The sequence below is a fragment of the Eulemur rufifrons genome, chromosome 9, assembly GCF_041146395.1.
Source record: "Eulemur rufifrons isolate Redbay chromosome 9, OSU_ERuf_1, whole genome shotgun sequence".
Lineage (NCBI taxonomy): Eukaryota > Metazoa > Chordata > Mammalia > Primates > Lemuridae > Eulemur > Eulemur rufifrons.
The window spans coordinates 49,999,537-50,013,826 of record NC_090991.1 but is presented as its reverse complement, the minus strand read 5'-3'; the positions used below and the strand labels follow the sequence as shown (position 1 = coordinate 50,013,826).

Here is a 14,290-nt window from a genome sequence, read left to right as displayed (position 1 = left end):
AGGCTCCAGGTCACAGCTAGCAAGCGGCAGGGCCAGACTTAGTTCTGCTGAATCCTCGGACAAAATAGTGCTTGGGGCTCTCCGGGCCCCCAGAATGTCCGTGAAAACCAGACCTAGTAGTTAGTGAAGGGATTCTTAAAAGAGATGTGTGTCTGTCACCATGAGCAGGAACCCACTGCCCAGGGAGAGAGGAAACTCCCCCTCTCTCCACGCCTGTCTCGGCTGCGTGCCCCTCTGGGCCTGGGGAAGGCCGTGGGCAAACTCAGAACCCAGGCTGCCTGTGTGTCCTGCCCTTCGGGACCCTCCTGTGCCCCGGCTCAGCAGGTCACCCGCAGAGGCCCCAAAGCAGCGAGCTCCTGCCCACTTCTCAGATCTGAGGGGGGGGCCCTGCCCTTTCCCTCTGTAGCCCCCAAAGGGAGAGCCCTCGGAGACAGAGCCAGGAGGGCGCACAGCCTGGCCTTGGACGAAGATGACCCGGTGTAGCTGTGACCAGGACGAGGCTGAGCAGCTTGGGCACCGTGGCAGAGGGGGTGGGGAGGCACCCATAGCAGCCAGGGAAGTTATTAAGGAGCTAATAAAAGACTCAACCGTTTCAGTAGGTATTTAAAAAGAGATATCATAAAAGGTAGTTCCTGCCTTCTCCCAAAGTCTTTCTGCAACTAAGCTGGGAGTGGAAGCAAAAGAGAAAGTGAGGGGTGCACTGGCCCCTGTGTGTGCTGAAGAGTGGGGAGGAAACGCCGTCCAGGTGGCCCGGCGGGGACCACCAGGCCAAGGAGGCTAGTGATCAGGGGTGGGAGCTCCGGACAAGGAAAAACTCCATGAAAACGCTGTGTGTCCAGCACCGTGTCCAGGCCCCAAGAATGCTGTGTGATCTTGGGCAAGTTCCTTAACATCTCTGAGCCTCGGTCTTTTGCTCTGTTCGAGGGCAACCGCATGATTCCTGCCCTCGTTGGCAAGGCTTTGCAAATTAAAAATGCTCCACATTATCTTGATTTCTTCTCCTGGTGGAGACACACCGTTCCTGCTCTGTGGCTGCAGGAGTCGTGATGGGGAGGATGGTGGGGCGGGGTGAGCCGTGCTCCGGGTCCCCTCCCCATTCCCTCCTCCCTTCCCTGCAGCCGCCAGCTGAGGACAAGATCAACGGCATCCTCCTAGGCTTCCGGATCCGGTACAGGGAGCTGCTCTACGAAGGACTTAGGGGCTTCACACTCCGAGGCATCAACAACCCCGGGGCCACCTGGGCTGAGCTTACCTGTGAGTGACACCTGAGGGAATCAGGGGAGGGGCACACTCACCTTCCTGCTCTGAAGCTCTCAGCTTCCTGGGATCTCTCTAACCCAGAGCCCTGGCTCCCTCCCCCATGTGCACCTCTGCCCCATCCCATTCGTGCACTTACTGAGCACCTTCTGTGTGCCCTGAGACACTGTGGGACACCAATGACCAAGACAGACAGGGTCCCTGCCCTCTTGGAGCTTGCAGGCTTGAGGAGGAGCCAGGCTTTCCAGAAATAACCGTGAGTAGACGTCTAAGGCCCATTGGCCGACAGCAGGGGAGTATTCCAGGAGAGCCTAGGGCCAGGGTCGGAAGAGGCTTTGCTGGCATTGGCTTGGGTGCTAGGGCTGAAGGGTGATGCCAAGTTAACCAGGCAGGAGGGACAGGGACAGCCCAGCATGTGGGAAGGAGCACGCAGCTTTTGAGGCACCCCCCTCCCCTCCGCCAAGCAGCAGTCCCAGTCCCCCCTTGTTCCTCGGGGTCCTGCCTGGGGGTCCTGCCCTGCCTGGGGTCCTGGGAGTCCAGCCTGGGAGTCCTCCGTAGCAGGAAGAACAGTGAGCAAGGAGGCAGGTGGCAATCCCAGGAAGAAAGGATGCCCCGGAGAGCCATAGCATGGGAATGACGTGGCTGGACTTATGCATGAGGAGGGTCACTTTGGTGGCCTGAGGATGGTGGCTTGGCCAGGCGGGGAAGGGACCAGAGGCAGGCAGGCCAGCTGGAGGCTGTTGCAGAACCAAGGTGGCAGGGTCGGGACGGAGTTGGGAGATGGTGTGTCACAGGTGTGGAGTGTCATGGGCGTGGACTCCACCGGGCTCCACGACTGACTCACGGAGGGCGGGAGCAGCGGGGAGAGGGAGGCACACAGAGGAGTGGGGCCCCCAGGCGGGCGGGGAGCACTCACCAGAGACCAGCGGGCAGCAGTCTGGGAGCCCTCCATTGTGACGTTTCCTCCCGTAGTTCTCTCGAACCTTGTGCCTTGTCGCTAGCGACTCAGCAGAGGACAGAATGATTGAGCGCATAGCAAAGGAATATTAATAGAAAAACTCGGAAGTAGCTGATCCAACAGCTTGCATTTTTGGCGGTGGTTTTTGTTTTTCCTTTTTTGCCGACATGTGCCGTGGTTGTGATTTTATATTGCCTGTGTATAATGCAGTCATATTTCCTGGTAGTAAAATGTTTTCTGGTTCATATGAAGACATTAACGACGCCAGTATTTCATGGTGGTTTCTAGGAGCTCTGCCTGGAAACAAGGGAGTGAGTTAGGGCTTGAGGGTCCCCCAGAGCTGTCCCCAGGGATGCCAGGCTCCCAGGGGCTTGGGATGCCCTGTGACCTTGGGCCCATCCACAGCGGTGTGGGGACAGCACTGTCCTGGGAGCCGCCTCCTCCCCCACTCCCATCCTGGCCCCTAGCTCAGCCTCAGGAGCTTGGGAACTCTCTCTGTGCCTGTTCACCTTGCCAGCCCCGCCTCTGTCCCATCTGCCCCCCAGCCGGGGTCTCTTTGCGGGGTGGGGGACGCGTGTGCACTAACCTCCTCTGTCTGCTGTCTCCCTCCGGCCCCCGCCCCCACCCGTAGCCATGTACTCCGTGCGGAACCTGAGCCGGCCCAGCCTCACGCAGTACGAGCTGGACAGTAAGTCTTGCATGGCGGCTCCCGCCGCAGGCCCAGGCCTCGCACAGGGACGGGGAATGGGGCCTCGAGGACGCCTGACCACAGGCGGAGGGGTGTGCCCACCCCAGGGCGCTTAAAGAATGGGACCACTCTTAACGTGATCTCTCCAAATCCACAAAAATGCGGGCTGTTACCAGGGAAGGGCCCCCCCAGGCTCATCCTCTGTGGAATTCGAGATGGAAAAGGAAAGTCTACAGCCTGATGCTCCAGTGGGCAGGGGGTGGGGAGGGGGACGATGACCGCAGGGCTGCAGCAGGAGCTGTGGGACGTGGCTGGGCAGGTGGGCAGGCATCCGCGTCACGTCCAGGGCACTTCTTGGCCCAGCTGGGTCTTGCAGTCTGGGGCCGGCTTCTGGAAGGAGCAGACAACGGTTTGTCCACCAGCCCCGTCTTCCCTCCGCGGCCCAGGGCGTGTTCCTGCGGGTTGCAGACTCCTGCCTGGACGTTTTTCTAACGCCCCAGCCACGGTTCTTCCTAGTGCAAGGCCTTGGGCCAGAGGGCCTCGTGCACAGGAGAAAATGGCACTAGTGTTGAGTCTAAATTGTCCTCGTCCTTCCTTCCTCAGCCAGCGGCCCTCAGGAGCTGCATGGCCGGTTAACAAGGCTGGCTCCCCACCCCCCGACACACACAGTCCCACCTGGGGGAGGGAGCATGGGGCAGGGGCCCAGAGGAAAGAGTGGAGGGGATGGGGGGACCTTTCAGTCCCCCCAGCAGGGACAGCAGCTCCACCAGGTGACTGAGCCTATTTCCCTGCAGCTGTGCTCCTGTCCCAGCTTCCACCAAGCGTCCTCACCCCAGCACCCCACACTTGGCAAAAATAGGGGGTTTCTCAGCCCAGAATTCACATCCAATAAGCGTCTCCCCCTAGGCGGAGCCTCGCTGTGAAAAGAGCTGGTGGGCAGGGCCCGGGGCCCTGGAGCTGGGGACCGTGGGCGTTTGTCCTGGAGAGGAAAGAGGACAGGCGGGGAAGGCATGACCCTATGGCCTGGTGTGCCCAGGACAGCTGTGGTTTGCACCGGTCGTCCCTGTGTGAACATTCACAGCCTGGAGAGTGTCCAGTTGAGCAATAAATTGTACGGCCAGCATCATCCTCGTCCAGGGTGGCACGGAGGGAGACAGAATGTCCCGGAGCCCCGCCTCTGACCTGCTTCTTCCTGAAGCCTCACACAGGGGACTAGAGCTGCAGGGGCGCCTCCTCCCTCCCCCACAGCCTCTGCCCACCATGGAGGCTCCTTCCCGGCAGGGACAATGACCTCAGTGTGTGCCCCTTCCCCGCTGTCACCCACAGACCTGAGCAAGCACAGGCGGTACGAGATACGGATGAGTGTGTACAACGCCGTGGGCGAGGGCCCCTCCAGCCCCCCGCAAGAGGTCTTCGTCGGGGAGGCAGGTGAGTGCCACCTGCCCTGTGCGGCCCCAGCGTGCCTTCCCCACCCCAACCCAGACCAGCCAGAGGAGCTGCGGATCTGGGGGCCCCATCCCACCCTGCCCACCCCCCTCCCCGAGTCATCTCCCTCGCACACTCACTCCCCACCTGCACACCCTCCAGTGCCCACGGCAGCACCCCGCAACGTGGCCGTCCACGGCGCCACAGCCACCCAGCTGGATGTGACGTGGGAGCCACCCCCACTGGACAGCCAGAATGGAGACATCCAGGGGTACAAGGTAGGGGTGCTCCGGCAGAGCGAAGGGGTGTGTGGGGCGGGGGGGGCAGCTGGGGGTTGGGGAGCCACCCATGGGTGGAAGGTGGGTGAGGTCCCCAGGCCCTCCATCCTCCCAGCCAGGTGTGCGCCCCTTCAGGCTCTGTTGCGCACCTGCCACCTGGGCTGTTTGCACCCAATTTGTGGAAATATCGTACAACTGGGGCAAAACTACATCCACCCCCTCCAGCATCCCAAGGGCAGGCTGAGCTCAGGTGCAGGAATCTCCAGCCACGCCTGCTGAGGCCACACAAAGAGCAGATAGCAGAGAATCTGCCGGCTCTCCCCGACGAGGGGTGGAGAGGAAGCCCTGGCCACGCAGGCACTAGAGGAAGTGGTTTCAAAAGGAATGTGTCTTCCTGGTGGAGCAGCTGGAACACGTAGCCCTTGGCCGCATCTGTGGTTGCCTCCCGCACAGGTGCCCAGGGGGCTGGAATTCGTGGTGGTCGGATGTTATTCCAGAGAACAGCCCCAGTGCCACGGCCCGGGGTGGGACGTGAGAGCCACAAGGGACCTCATGGTCTACCTGGCCCAGCCCCTTCTCCTGCAGGTGGAAACTGAGCCTTAGCCGAAGTGAAGAGCTTGCTGAGGTCACCCAGCTTGATAACACAGGTGGCCCCGATTTGAGACAGAATCCTGCATGGGAATCACTTTCCATCTGGGGGGAAGGAGGAGGGGGAAGGAGGAAGGGCGTCTTGCCAAGGAAGCTCTAAAGACGGATACGCCCCTCACGTCTCTGCCCAGGAGCGCCAGCTGGGAAGACTAAATATTGCGCCCCTAGCATATGCCTCCCGTGGAAGGAAGGGCCGGTGGAGCCCGCAGCAGCTTGGCAGCCACCAGACTGTCGAGGTTCGGAAGTTTCGAGTTAATATACAGACCCAGGAAACACCATACGTAATACAGCAGATGTCCACGTGTTCCAGAAAATATCACCTCCACCTGAGCAGCGGCTGTGGACGTGAACTGAGAAAACAGGGAACTGCTGCCGCCTCCCAGACACGTGCTACCACACGTATTAACATCAGCATTCACGAACACGGATGATGCATTAACATCATCAACCCGTGAGCGCAGCTAAGCCCGTCCTGCACTTGGGTCAGACCGACCGCAACCTGCACACGGGCACATTCACACACGTTCCTAGAGCTGAGGTCTCTCTGTCGTTCACAGACACGCCTTTAGTGAGCAGTTATTCTGTGCCCAGCACTGTTCTTGGGCTGGGAGTAAAGCAGTGAGCAAAGAGTTGACGTGAGCTTAAATCTTAGGGGGAAAAGAGCAACGATGTAGGAAATAAATAACACCGCCAGGTGGTGGTAACTGAAGCTAGTTGGGGGGTGGGGGCGTTTGGAATTTAAATAGGGTTGTTAGGAAGACTTCCATTTCCCAGTGCACGGTCCTCAGCTGGGAGTGAGGGCGGGGGGAGAGGGGGAGGGGGGAACGTGGGAAACAGCAATGCAGGGGTGTGCAGGGTTGTGCAGGGCTGGACTGGGGCAGTGTAGCCCCGTGGCCAGCCCACTCGGGCTGTGCTCATGAACTCAAAGCATGGCTTCCCTCCAGCCGTGTAGCGGCGTGTGGGTGGATCTCGCCGAGGCTGGGTTTGGCCAGTTGTATAAGCAGCAGCAAGAGAGCACAGGAACCCAGCAGAGAACCCACTTGACAGTGAAAAGACAACCTGCAAAATGGGAGAAAATATTTGCAACCCACACGTCTGATAAGGGGTTGATAGCGCAAAGGTATGAGGAACATACAACTCAGTGGAAGGAAAACAACCCAATTAAAACATGAGGCAAAGGACGTAGAAGACATACACATAGTGAACAGGTATACAAGGCTCTTGACATCGCTAAACGTAGGGAAATGCAAATCAAAACCGCAGTGAGATACAGCCTCACACCTGTTGGGATGGCTACTATCAAAAAGTGAAGAGATGCGTGTTGGCGAAGGTATGGAGAAGAAGGAACACTTGCCCAGCGTTAGTGGGAATGTAAATTGGTGCAGCCGTTATGGAAACCAGTATGGGGGTTCCTCCGAAAATTAAAAACAGAACTACCGTATGATCCAGCAAACCCACCACTGAATTGAAATCGGGATCTTGAGGGGATGCCTGCATGCCCATGTTAACTGCAGCATGATTCACAACAGCCAAGATGCGGAAACCACCTAAATGTCTGTCGATAGATGAGTGGATGAAGATGTGGAGCGTGTATACACGGTGGAGTATTACCCAGCCCCAAAGGAACTTCTGCTGTTTGCAACAACACAGATGAACCTGAAGGACGTTATGCTAATGAATACACCAGGCACAAAGCGACAAATACTGCACGATCTCACATACGTGTGGGATCTAAAATAATCCAACTCAGGGAAGCAGAGAGTAGAAGAGGGGTTACAGAGGCTGGGGCAGGGGGTTGGGGAGATGTTGGTCGAAGGGTACGAAGCCTCAGGTGACATGCGTAAGTTCTGGGATCCGACCTACAGCATGGTGATGACGGTTAATGATATTACGTGCACTTGAAATTTGCGAAGAACATGGATCTTAAGTGTTCTCACCACAAAAAAGAAAGAAAAAAGGTAAACTATTCGAGGTGATGGATATCAGCTTGATTATGGTCATCTTTTCACAACGTATACATAGATAAAAACATCACGTTTTATACCTTACATACATACAATTTTATTTGTCAATTATACCTCAGTAACGCTGGAATAAAGAAAAGAAAGGGCAGGGGTTGAGAAGGGTGAATGGAAGGTGGTGGCTACAGCGGGACACTCCTCTGCCCGCCCACCACGTTCGTTCACCCAGCAGGTATTTACTGAGCGCCAGTGGTGTGCCAGGCTGACTCTAGGTGCTCGCTCACAAGGAAGCCGGATGCACCGAGACCCTGCCCTGTGGCGCGTGTGTTCTGGCAGACACCCGGACACCCGTCTGCGTGTGCTCCAACTCGGCAGTGCGCCCCTTGGGGACCCGGGTCCGGCTCGGCTCCTTTGTGCCCTCTGCACAGGTGTCAGTCTCTCTTCCTGTTAATCATCACCTAACAAAGGCCTGCTGAATTCAGTACACACAAACGACACGCACCTGCTGAGGGCACCGGGGTTACATGCTTACGCGGCCCTGGGTCCTAGACCCCAACCCACTCCCCTGCTCCAGCCGCTGCCCCCCTCTCTCCAGGGGATGTCTCCCACAGGCAGGGCACGAAAGCGTTCCAGAACGTGTTCCCTCTTTCAGTGCCTTTTCCCAACTGCATCTTTGGTTGGTCCCTTTGCAATAGAATTCTGCACTTACACCTGCAATTCCTCTCCTCCCGGGGTGTCTCGAACCACTGCAGGTGGGTTCTCTGCGCCATGGCCCCACCAGAGCACTTCCTGCCAAGGCCACCAGCAGCTCCGTGCCGCCTTCACGGCTCAAACCTCAGGCCTCACTGACTATGGGCTGAGTGGCGGCAGCGTTTGAACGGCGGATCCACCCTCCTCTCAAAATGCTTCCTTCTCTCGGTTTCCCTTGTTGTCAGCCCCTCCTCACTCTCCTCCGCTGTGCCGACTCCTGCCCCAACCACTGAGCGCCGGAGGCCCCCAGGAATCACTTCCTGACCCTCTTCTCTAAGAGAACTCTTGGTGTGCCGTGGCCAAATGCCACCTGTGTGCTGATAACACCCAGATTTTTAGCATTAGCCATAGACAAGTGAGTGAATGGATGAGTGATTTAATGGCTGGCTACAGCGGGCACCCATATGAGAAGACTCCTTTAGTAAAGGGGGTAAAGTGGTTGGAGAAAGGGATTTCATGGTAACAAGATGTCCTAACCGCCACTCACAGGTGCGGGGGGGGGGGTCGGGGGCGGGCAGGGAGCAGTTTTATTATATTAGCGCTTTCTCGCTCCGGGAACCGAGACGTTGAAAAGCTGGCAATGTGCAGAAACTTCGTCGGCCAGCAGGTGGTGCCAAATGACCTCCAATGCTCCGCGGGGTTTGGGGCCGGCTTGCGACTTCTGGGTGGGCTCCGTCCTAGAACTAGTTTAAGAATCTAACATGCCTCGCTGACTAGCAGTGTCCTCTACCACCCGCGCTCGCTAAACAAGCAATAATTGAAAATGCTATCGAGCTTTTGTTGTGTTGCTGCCCTAAAACCTTCCACAGCCACGAGATGCCTTAGGAAACTGGCCCCGCACCTGGGAGAAAATCTTTTCACCGTGGGGCCTGGCGCTGAGCCTGGGAAGGGGGTGGCTCAGGGAAGTCACCTGGCGGAGGCACACTGCTAGCGAATGCCATCTGAGCCCTGGCCTTCCTCTGCAGCCGCTTGGCAGTTGCAGTGCGCAGGCGCGACGCCGGGGTGTTTGCAGCTGCCGATGGAGCAGGCTTGGGGTACACCCCCCCCACAAGCTCCCAGGCGATGCGACGCTGCCGCCTTTGCACCCCACTAGGTCAGGGTGGGCTCTGCACTGCATTTATCTCCCCAGCTCAGGTTCCTGCAGGATCTATTTTCCGAGTGCTGATGTCCCAGAGCTATGCGAGATCCGACAGGCCCTGCCATGAACCAAGGTGCCCAGGCTGTGCCCTCACATCGACAGTCTAGCGGATACCAGGGTCTTGGCTATGGGAAGGAAGGTTCTGGAAGGGTTTCTAAAACCGCTTTTCAAGACTTCTATACTGGGCTGGGCACGGTGGCTCACGCCTGTAATCCTAGCACTCTGGGAGGCCGAGGCCGGTGGATTGTTTGAGCTCAGGAGTTCGAGACCAGCCTGAGCAAGAGCGAGACCCCATCTCTACCAAAAATAGAAAGAAATTATCTGGCCAACTAAAATATATATATAGAAAAAATTAGCCGGGCATGGTGGTGCATGCCTGTAGTTCCAGCTACTCGGGAGGCTGAGGCAGGAGGATCCCTTGAGCCCAGGAGTTTGAGGTTGCTGTGAGCGAGGCTGACGCCATGGCACTCACTCTAGCCCAGGCAACAGAGTGAGACTCTGTCTCAAAAAAAAAAAGACTTCTATACCGTTTCCCAGGTGACTCCCAACAAGGAAGGTGTCTCTCAGCCCCTGGGTCGGTGGAGCAGGAGGGAAGCCCGAGCGAGGTCTCTGTCACGCTCACTCCCACAGCCCTCTGTGCCCACAGATCTATTTCTGGGAAGCCCAGCGGCGGAACCTCACAGAGCGCGTGAAGACACTTTTCCTGGCGGAGAACAGCGTGAAGCTCAAGAACCTGACCGGCTACACGGCCTACATGGTCAGCGTGGCGGCCTTCAACGCCGCCGGGGACGGGCCTCGGAGCGTCCCCACCCGGGGCCAGACCCAGCAAGCAGGTGGGGCAGGGGCCCTGGGGAGGGGTAGGTCTGCCTGGTGGCGGGAGAGGGGCAGGAGGACCCACCTGCCTCTCCCCGCCCCCAGACGCCCTCCAGAGTGGGGCAGCCATGCTCAGGCCTTGAGCCAGCCCCCTGGCAGCCCAGCCCCCGCCAGCCCACCTGGGCCCGTGCCCTGCCCCCACCTGCCATTTTTCTATCTCCCTGGCTTCGTTCATTCCACAGATATTTATTGAGTGTCTTTTCTGAGGCCTCACTGTGTGGGGCACGACAGTGAGTGAGACCACCAAGCTCCCTGCCCTGGCAGGGGACGGATCACAAACAAGCAGACGGATGACTGCAGATGGTGGCCAGGACGGGGGATCCAAGGGTGGGGCAAGGGGTGCACGGGGAGCTTTGGGTAGGTTTGCCCACAAAGGCCTCCCTGAGAGGGTGAGATCTGAGCAAGGAGAGGCCAGCGTGGGGCGTTCATGGGGGGGGGTGGGGAGGTAAGGCAGGGTTCTGGACAGAGGGGACAGCAGATGTGAGGTCCTGAAGGCTGGAGGGGGTTAGGGGACCAGAGAGAAAGCCAGGTGGTTTGCAAGACAATGGGGCAAGAGCAGGTCACAGAGGGTCTGGGGGAGAGGACTGGAATTAGATCTAAGTGCGACGGGAGGCCGCTGGAAGGTTTGAGCAGTTGGGCGGCAGGATCTGGTTTCTGTCTGAGAGAATCGCTCGGGCCGCTGTACAGAAGGCAGCCTGGCAGGTCGGGCTGGAGCAGGGTGGCCGGGCAGGAGTGGCCGTGGTGAGAATCCCACACCCACGTGTGCAGCGCGAGCCCGGTAGCGTGCCCAGAGCTCCTTTTCAGGCAGCATCACACGTGACCCGCCCAGAAGCCCTGGGGATGGGGGTGGGGGTGGCCAGCACCCCGTTTTCACGAAGAGCAAGAGGTCCCCCAGGAAGTCAAGCTTCTTGCCCAGGGTCACCCAGCTGCTCAGCAGGGAAGCAGAGGCTGGAACCCAGGATTTCTGAGAGAACCCAGAGTTGCGTCCTCGTGGATTGGACACCAGCCTTTTGTCCCAGCCCGCCTTGGACATCTTGTCCAACCTGCCGCTTTCCATACTATCAGTGACATTCGCCCTTAAAGAGCTGCAAAGGGCACGCTTGTGGAGTCAGTTCCCGTTATGACCCTCTGGGGACGAGCCCTGGCTCCGGGGACAGCCTTTCGCTCTGCTGGCTCCGGGGCCCGGCTGAGGCTGGGCCGGGTGTGGGCACTGATGTGCACGTCTGTCTGCTGCCTGTCCCCCACTCTCTGTCGGTGTCATCGGCCAGATGGGAGCCCCTGGGGAGTCCGAAGCTTGTGTTGCTGTGGCAGCAGGACAGAGTGTTCTGTCCCATGTCCCTCTAGCCCAGGGGAGGCAGGAAAGGCCCCCTGAGCTCACCTCCCTTCTTCAAAGACGCTGGCTGGCTCAGCCCCTTGGAGCCGGAGCCAGAGCCGGAAGCAGGTCCAGATTAGCTCCGGCTTGGTGGGAGGCGGCACTGGACAATAATAGCCTGGTCACCCACCCGCGCCAGCCTGGGATGCCGCCGAGTGGGGCGCTTCCTTCCCTTCCTCTGGCCCTCCCCCTCGCAGGAGCCCTCGCCCCCATGCTTGCTCCGAGGGTCTCAGGCCAAGAAAACATTTCTTCCGGAGGGTTCCACTGTCCTTGGCTCTGGCTCCTCCTGACAGCATGGTGTCTCTGTGACAAGCCCCGGAGCCCAGGGCTGAGAGAAAGGCCACGTCTGTCTGCTACAGTTCTGGCATCTTCTTGTTTAGTGCCCAGCTAATGATCCGAGGCCAGACACCCACTATCTTCTCTTCCAGGGACGCCGAAAGAACCCCACAAAGCCAGGAAATGGCCTTGCCCCACGGTGACCCCGGGGTGTAACGGCTGATCCCACACTCATAGCCAGGGCTCAGAGCCACTTAGCAGGAGGGAGCCTGAATTCCCCAACTTTAGGGAAAAATAAAGTCTCCTTTCTTCCCAGTTCTTGGGACTCTGATACTGGAAAGTTGAGAGAGGAGGGGAAGGGGGCCCGATGACCCTTGGTGACCTCTCCCACTGTCCCCTGATGCTAAGCCCTGCTCTCTTGTTCTTCCCGGGCCAGACCCGACACTCCTGCTTGTTCCTTGGAGCCAAACCCAAGGCTTTGAACGTGCACAGAGGGAGGAAACAAAACCCCTTTGCTGTCTCCCACAGCCCCCAGTGCTCCCAGCTCGGTCAAGTTCAGCGAGCTGACCACAACCTCCGTGAACGTGTCCTGGGAAGCCCCGCAGTTCCCCAACGGCGTCCTGGAGGGCTACCGGCTGGTGTACGAGCCCTGCACCCCCGTGGACGGTGAGTGGGCTCTCCCAGCACAGCCCCCAGGCTCTCGATTTGCAAGTGCCCTCTCTCATCTGGGGTCCCCGTCACAGCCACCGCACACGGGTTAGATGTGGTGAGAGTCTCCGCATCTTATAAACGGGGTTACTGAGGCCCAGACAAAGGAAGGGGAACTTCCAAGGTAAAACAACGGCAAGTTGAGGGCAAGGTTGGAACAGCAGCCCGGGCTCCTAACTTCTAGGCAGAGAACTTTTACATATATCTTTCCCCTTCGGTCAGTGAAAATGGGGAAGAGAGGGAGAGAAAGTGGAGCCAGGTACAGTGTCCCAAGACAGACAGGGCTGCCAGGCCCAGGAAGCAGGGGGAGCCCCTGAGGTCCTGCCCTTTCCTTGCCCTTTCCCAGACCTTAGAGTTCTCCGCCTTACTCTGGATTAGTCGTTCTCCATCTTTGGGGGCAGTCAGGAACCCCTTTGAGAATCAGATCAAAGCCTTGGCAACTCTCCCCAGGAAGATGCACAAGATTGGGGGTCACTGCACCCCTGTTGCCATCTGTGGACCTCGGCTCTAGAGCCCCACTCTGCAGGTGACCTCCCCTGTGTCCTGAACCCTGTTCACCTGAGCTGTCATCAGACCCTCCCTCGCAGCCCCCCACCCCTTCCTCAGGCCCCAGCAGGGACCCATGCCCCACTCCGGGCTCCCAGGCTGGGCCGTGCTGACCCTGACAGTGGACGTCGGACACTTGCCAGCTTCCTACCCCCAGAGGGCTGTCCAGCCCCCGGGGATGCGCATGAGCTCAGGGCGAGCAGAGGGCAGAAGTCACTGCTGTTTTGTTACCAGCAACCATCTTATGAGGACGGAGACACAGAGAGACGGGAAGGGGACGAGGCTCCTCGCTGCCTGGGTCTCAGTCCAGCGAGACAGTGGGGGTGTGGCTGGCCTCTGGAGTCACCCGCCTCACTCTCACCCCTCCCCCGACAACAGAGCCTAGCAAGAACAAGGGGCGGGGCCCTGGGAACGTGGCTCCAGCCAGCAGTTCTGGGTCAGCCGAGGGAACAATGGCCCTCAGTCTTCCTGCCACCACCTGGGTCCCAGCAGCTCGTTCTGTAAGCGGAGCTGTGTGTTAGGACACCAAGGGGCCACCAGGCCCCAGGAGTGGTCCAGTCAGGTGCAGGGCCCAGGAAAGGGACAGAGGACAGAGGACAGAGGTCCCAGAGACAGATGCAGGGACCTGGGACAAGATCCCTTCACAGGAGCTTCACCTGGGCCCTCCCAACCCGAGTGATGTGAGCATTTTGCCTCTGCGGGCTCGGGCTGGGGGGCTCCTGTGTGGCTGGTTTGCTGCTGACCTGAACCCAGGGCCGAGGCAAGAACTGGGGTGCGGACACCAGGCTGGCCAGGCTCAGGCACAGCTGGGCTATTGCGGGAGGACAGGACATGCGAGGGCAAGGGGTTCGGCCACGTGCTCCAGATCCCCCCCGCCCTCCGTTTCCTGTAGGGAAAACCCAGGTCCCCGCCTCGAGGAGGGGTTTGTTCAGAAATGTCACGGAGCTTACTCAAGTGCCCAGAGTCCCTGCTCCGGGTCCTGAGGGGTCATTGCTTCTTCCAGGAAGCCCCTCTTGAGCATCCGTTGTTCTGTCCTTCAATACTCCGTCTATGCGGTACACACTCAGGCCCTGGGTGCTGTTAGTTTACTTAAACCTCCAGTGTAAGGTGCTGTGGGTGTCCTCGCCCATAGAACAAACAGAAACCAGGTGAGGGACATGCCAAGGCCAGTGCTGGTCACCGTACGCTCGGTGGACATGGGACATGGAGCCAGTCCTGGCCCTCTGGGAGGCTGGCGGTGGGGAACGCTTGGACTTGGGAAGCACAGAGCGCGGACTCCTCCTCCTGAGAGCTGTCCCGAGCTCCCCCCTTGCAGCTGCAATTTGGGGGCTGAAGAGCCTGGCGGTGCAGGTGACAGAGGGCCTGGGGTGAGCTCCTGGCTCCCACCAGCACAAGAGGAACAGGCCGAGCCC

The 14,290-nt window shown here is 59.0% G+C and overlaps 1 protein-coding gene across 1 annotated transcript in view; it reads left to right on the top strand.

Annotated features, from left to right (window-relative positions):
- The window catches only part of SDK2 (sidekick cell adhesion molecule 2), a 236,487-nt gene that overhangs the window by 201,528 nt on the left and 20,669 nt on the right, over positions 1-14,290 (top strand). The window contains exons 33-38 of the mRNA XM_069483167.1: positions 1,119-1,254; positions 2,847-2,903; positions 4,230-4,331; positions 4,491-4,606; positions 9,750-9,936; positions 12,153-12,290. Coding sequence (XP_069339268.1) covers positions 1,119-1,254; positions 2,847-2,903; positions 4,230-4,331; positions 4,491-4,606; positions 9,750-9,936; positions 12,153-12,290 — 736 coding nt within the window. The remainder of the gene's footprint in view (positions 1-1,118; positions 1,255-2,846; positions 2,904-4,229; positions 4,332-4,490; positions 4,607-9,749; positions 9,937-12,152; positions 12,291-14,290) is intronic.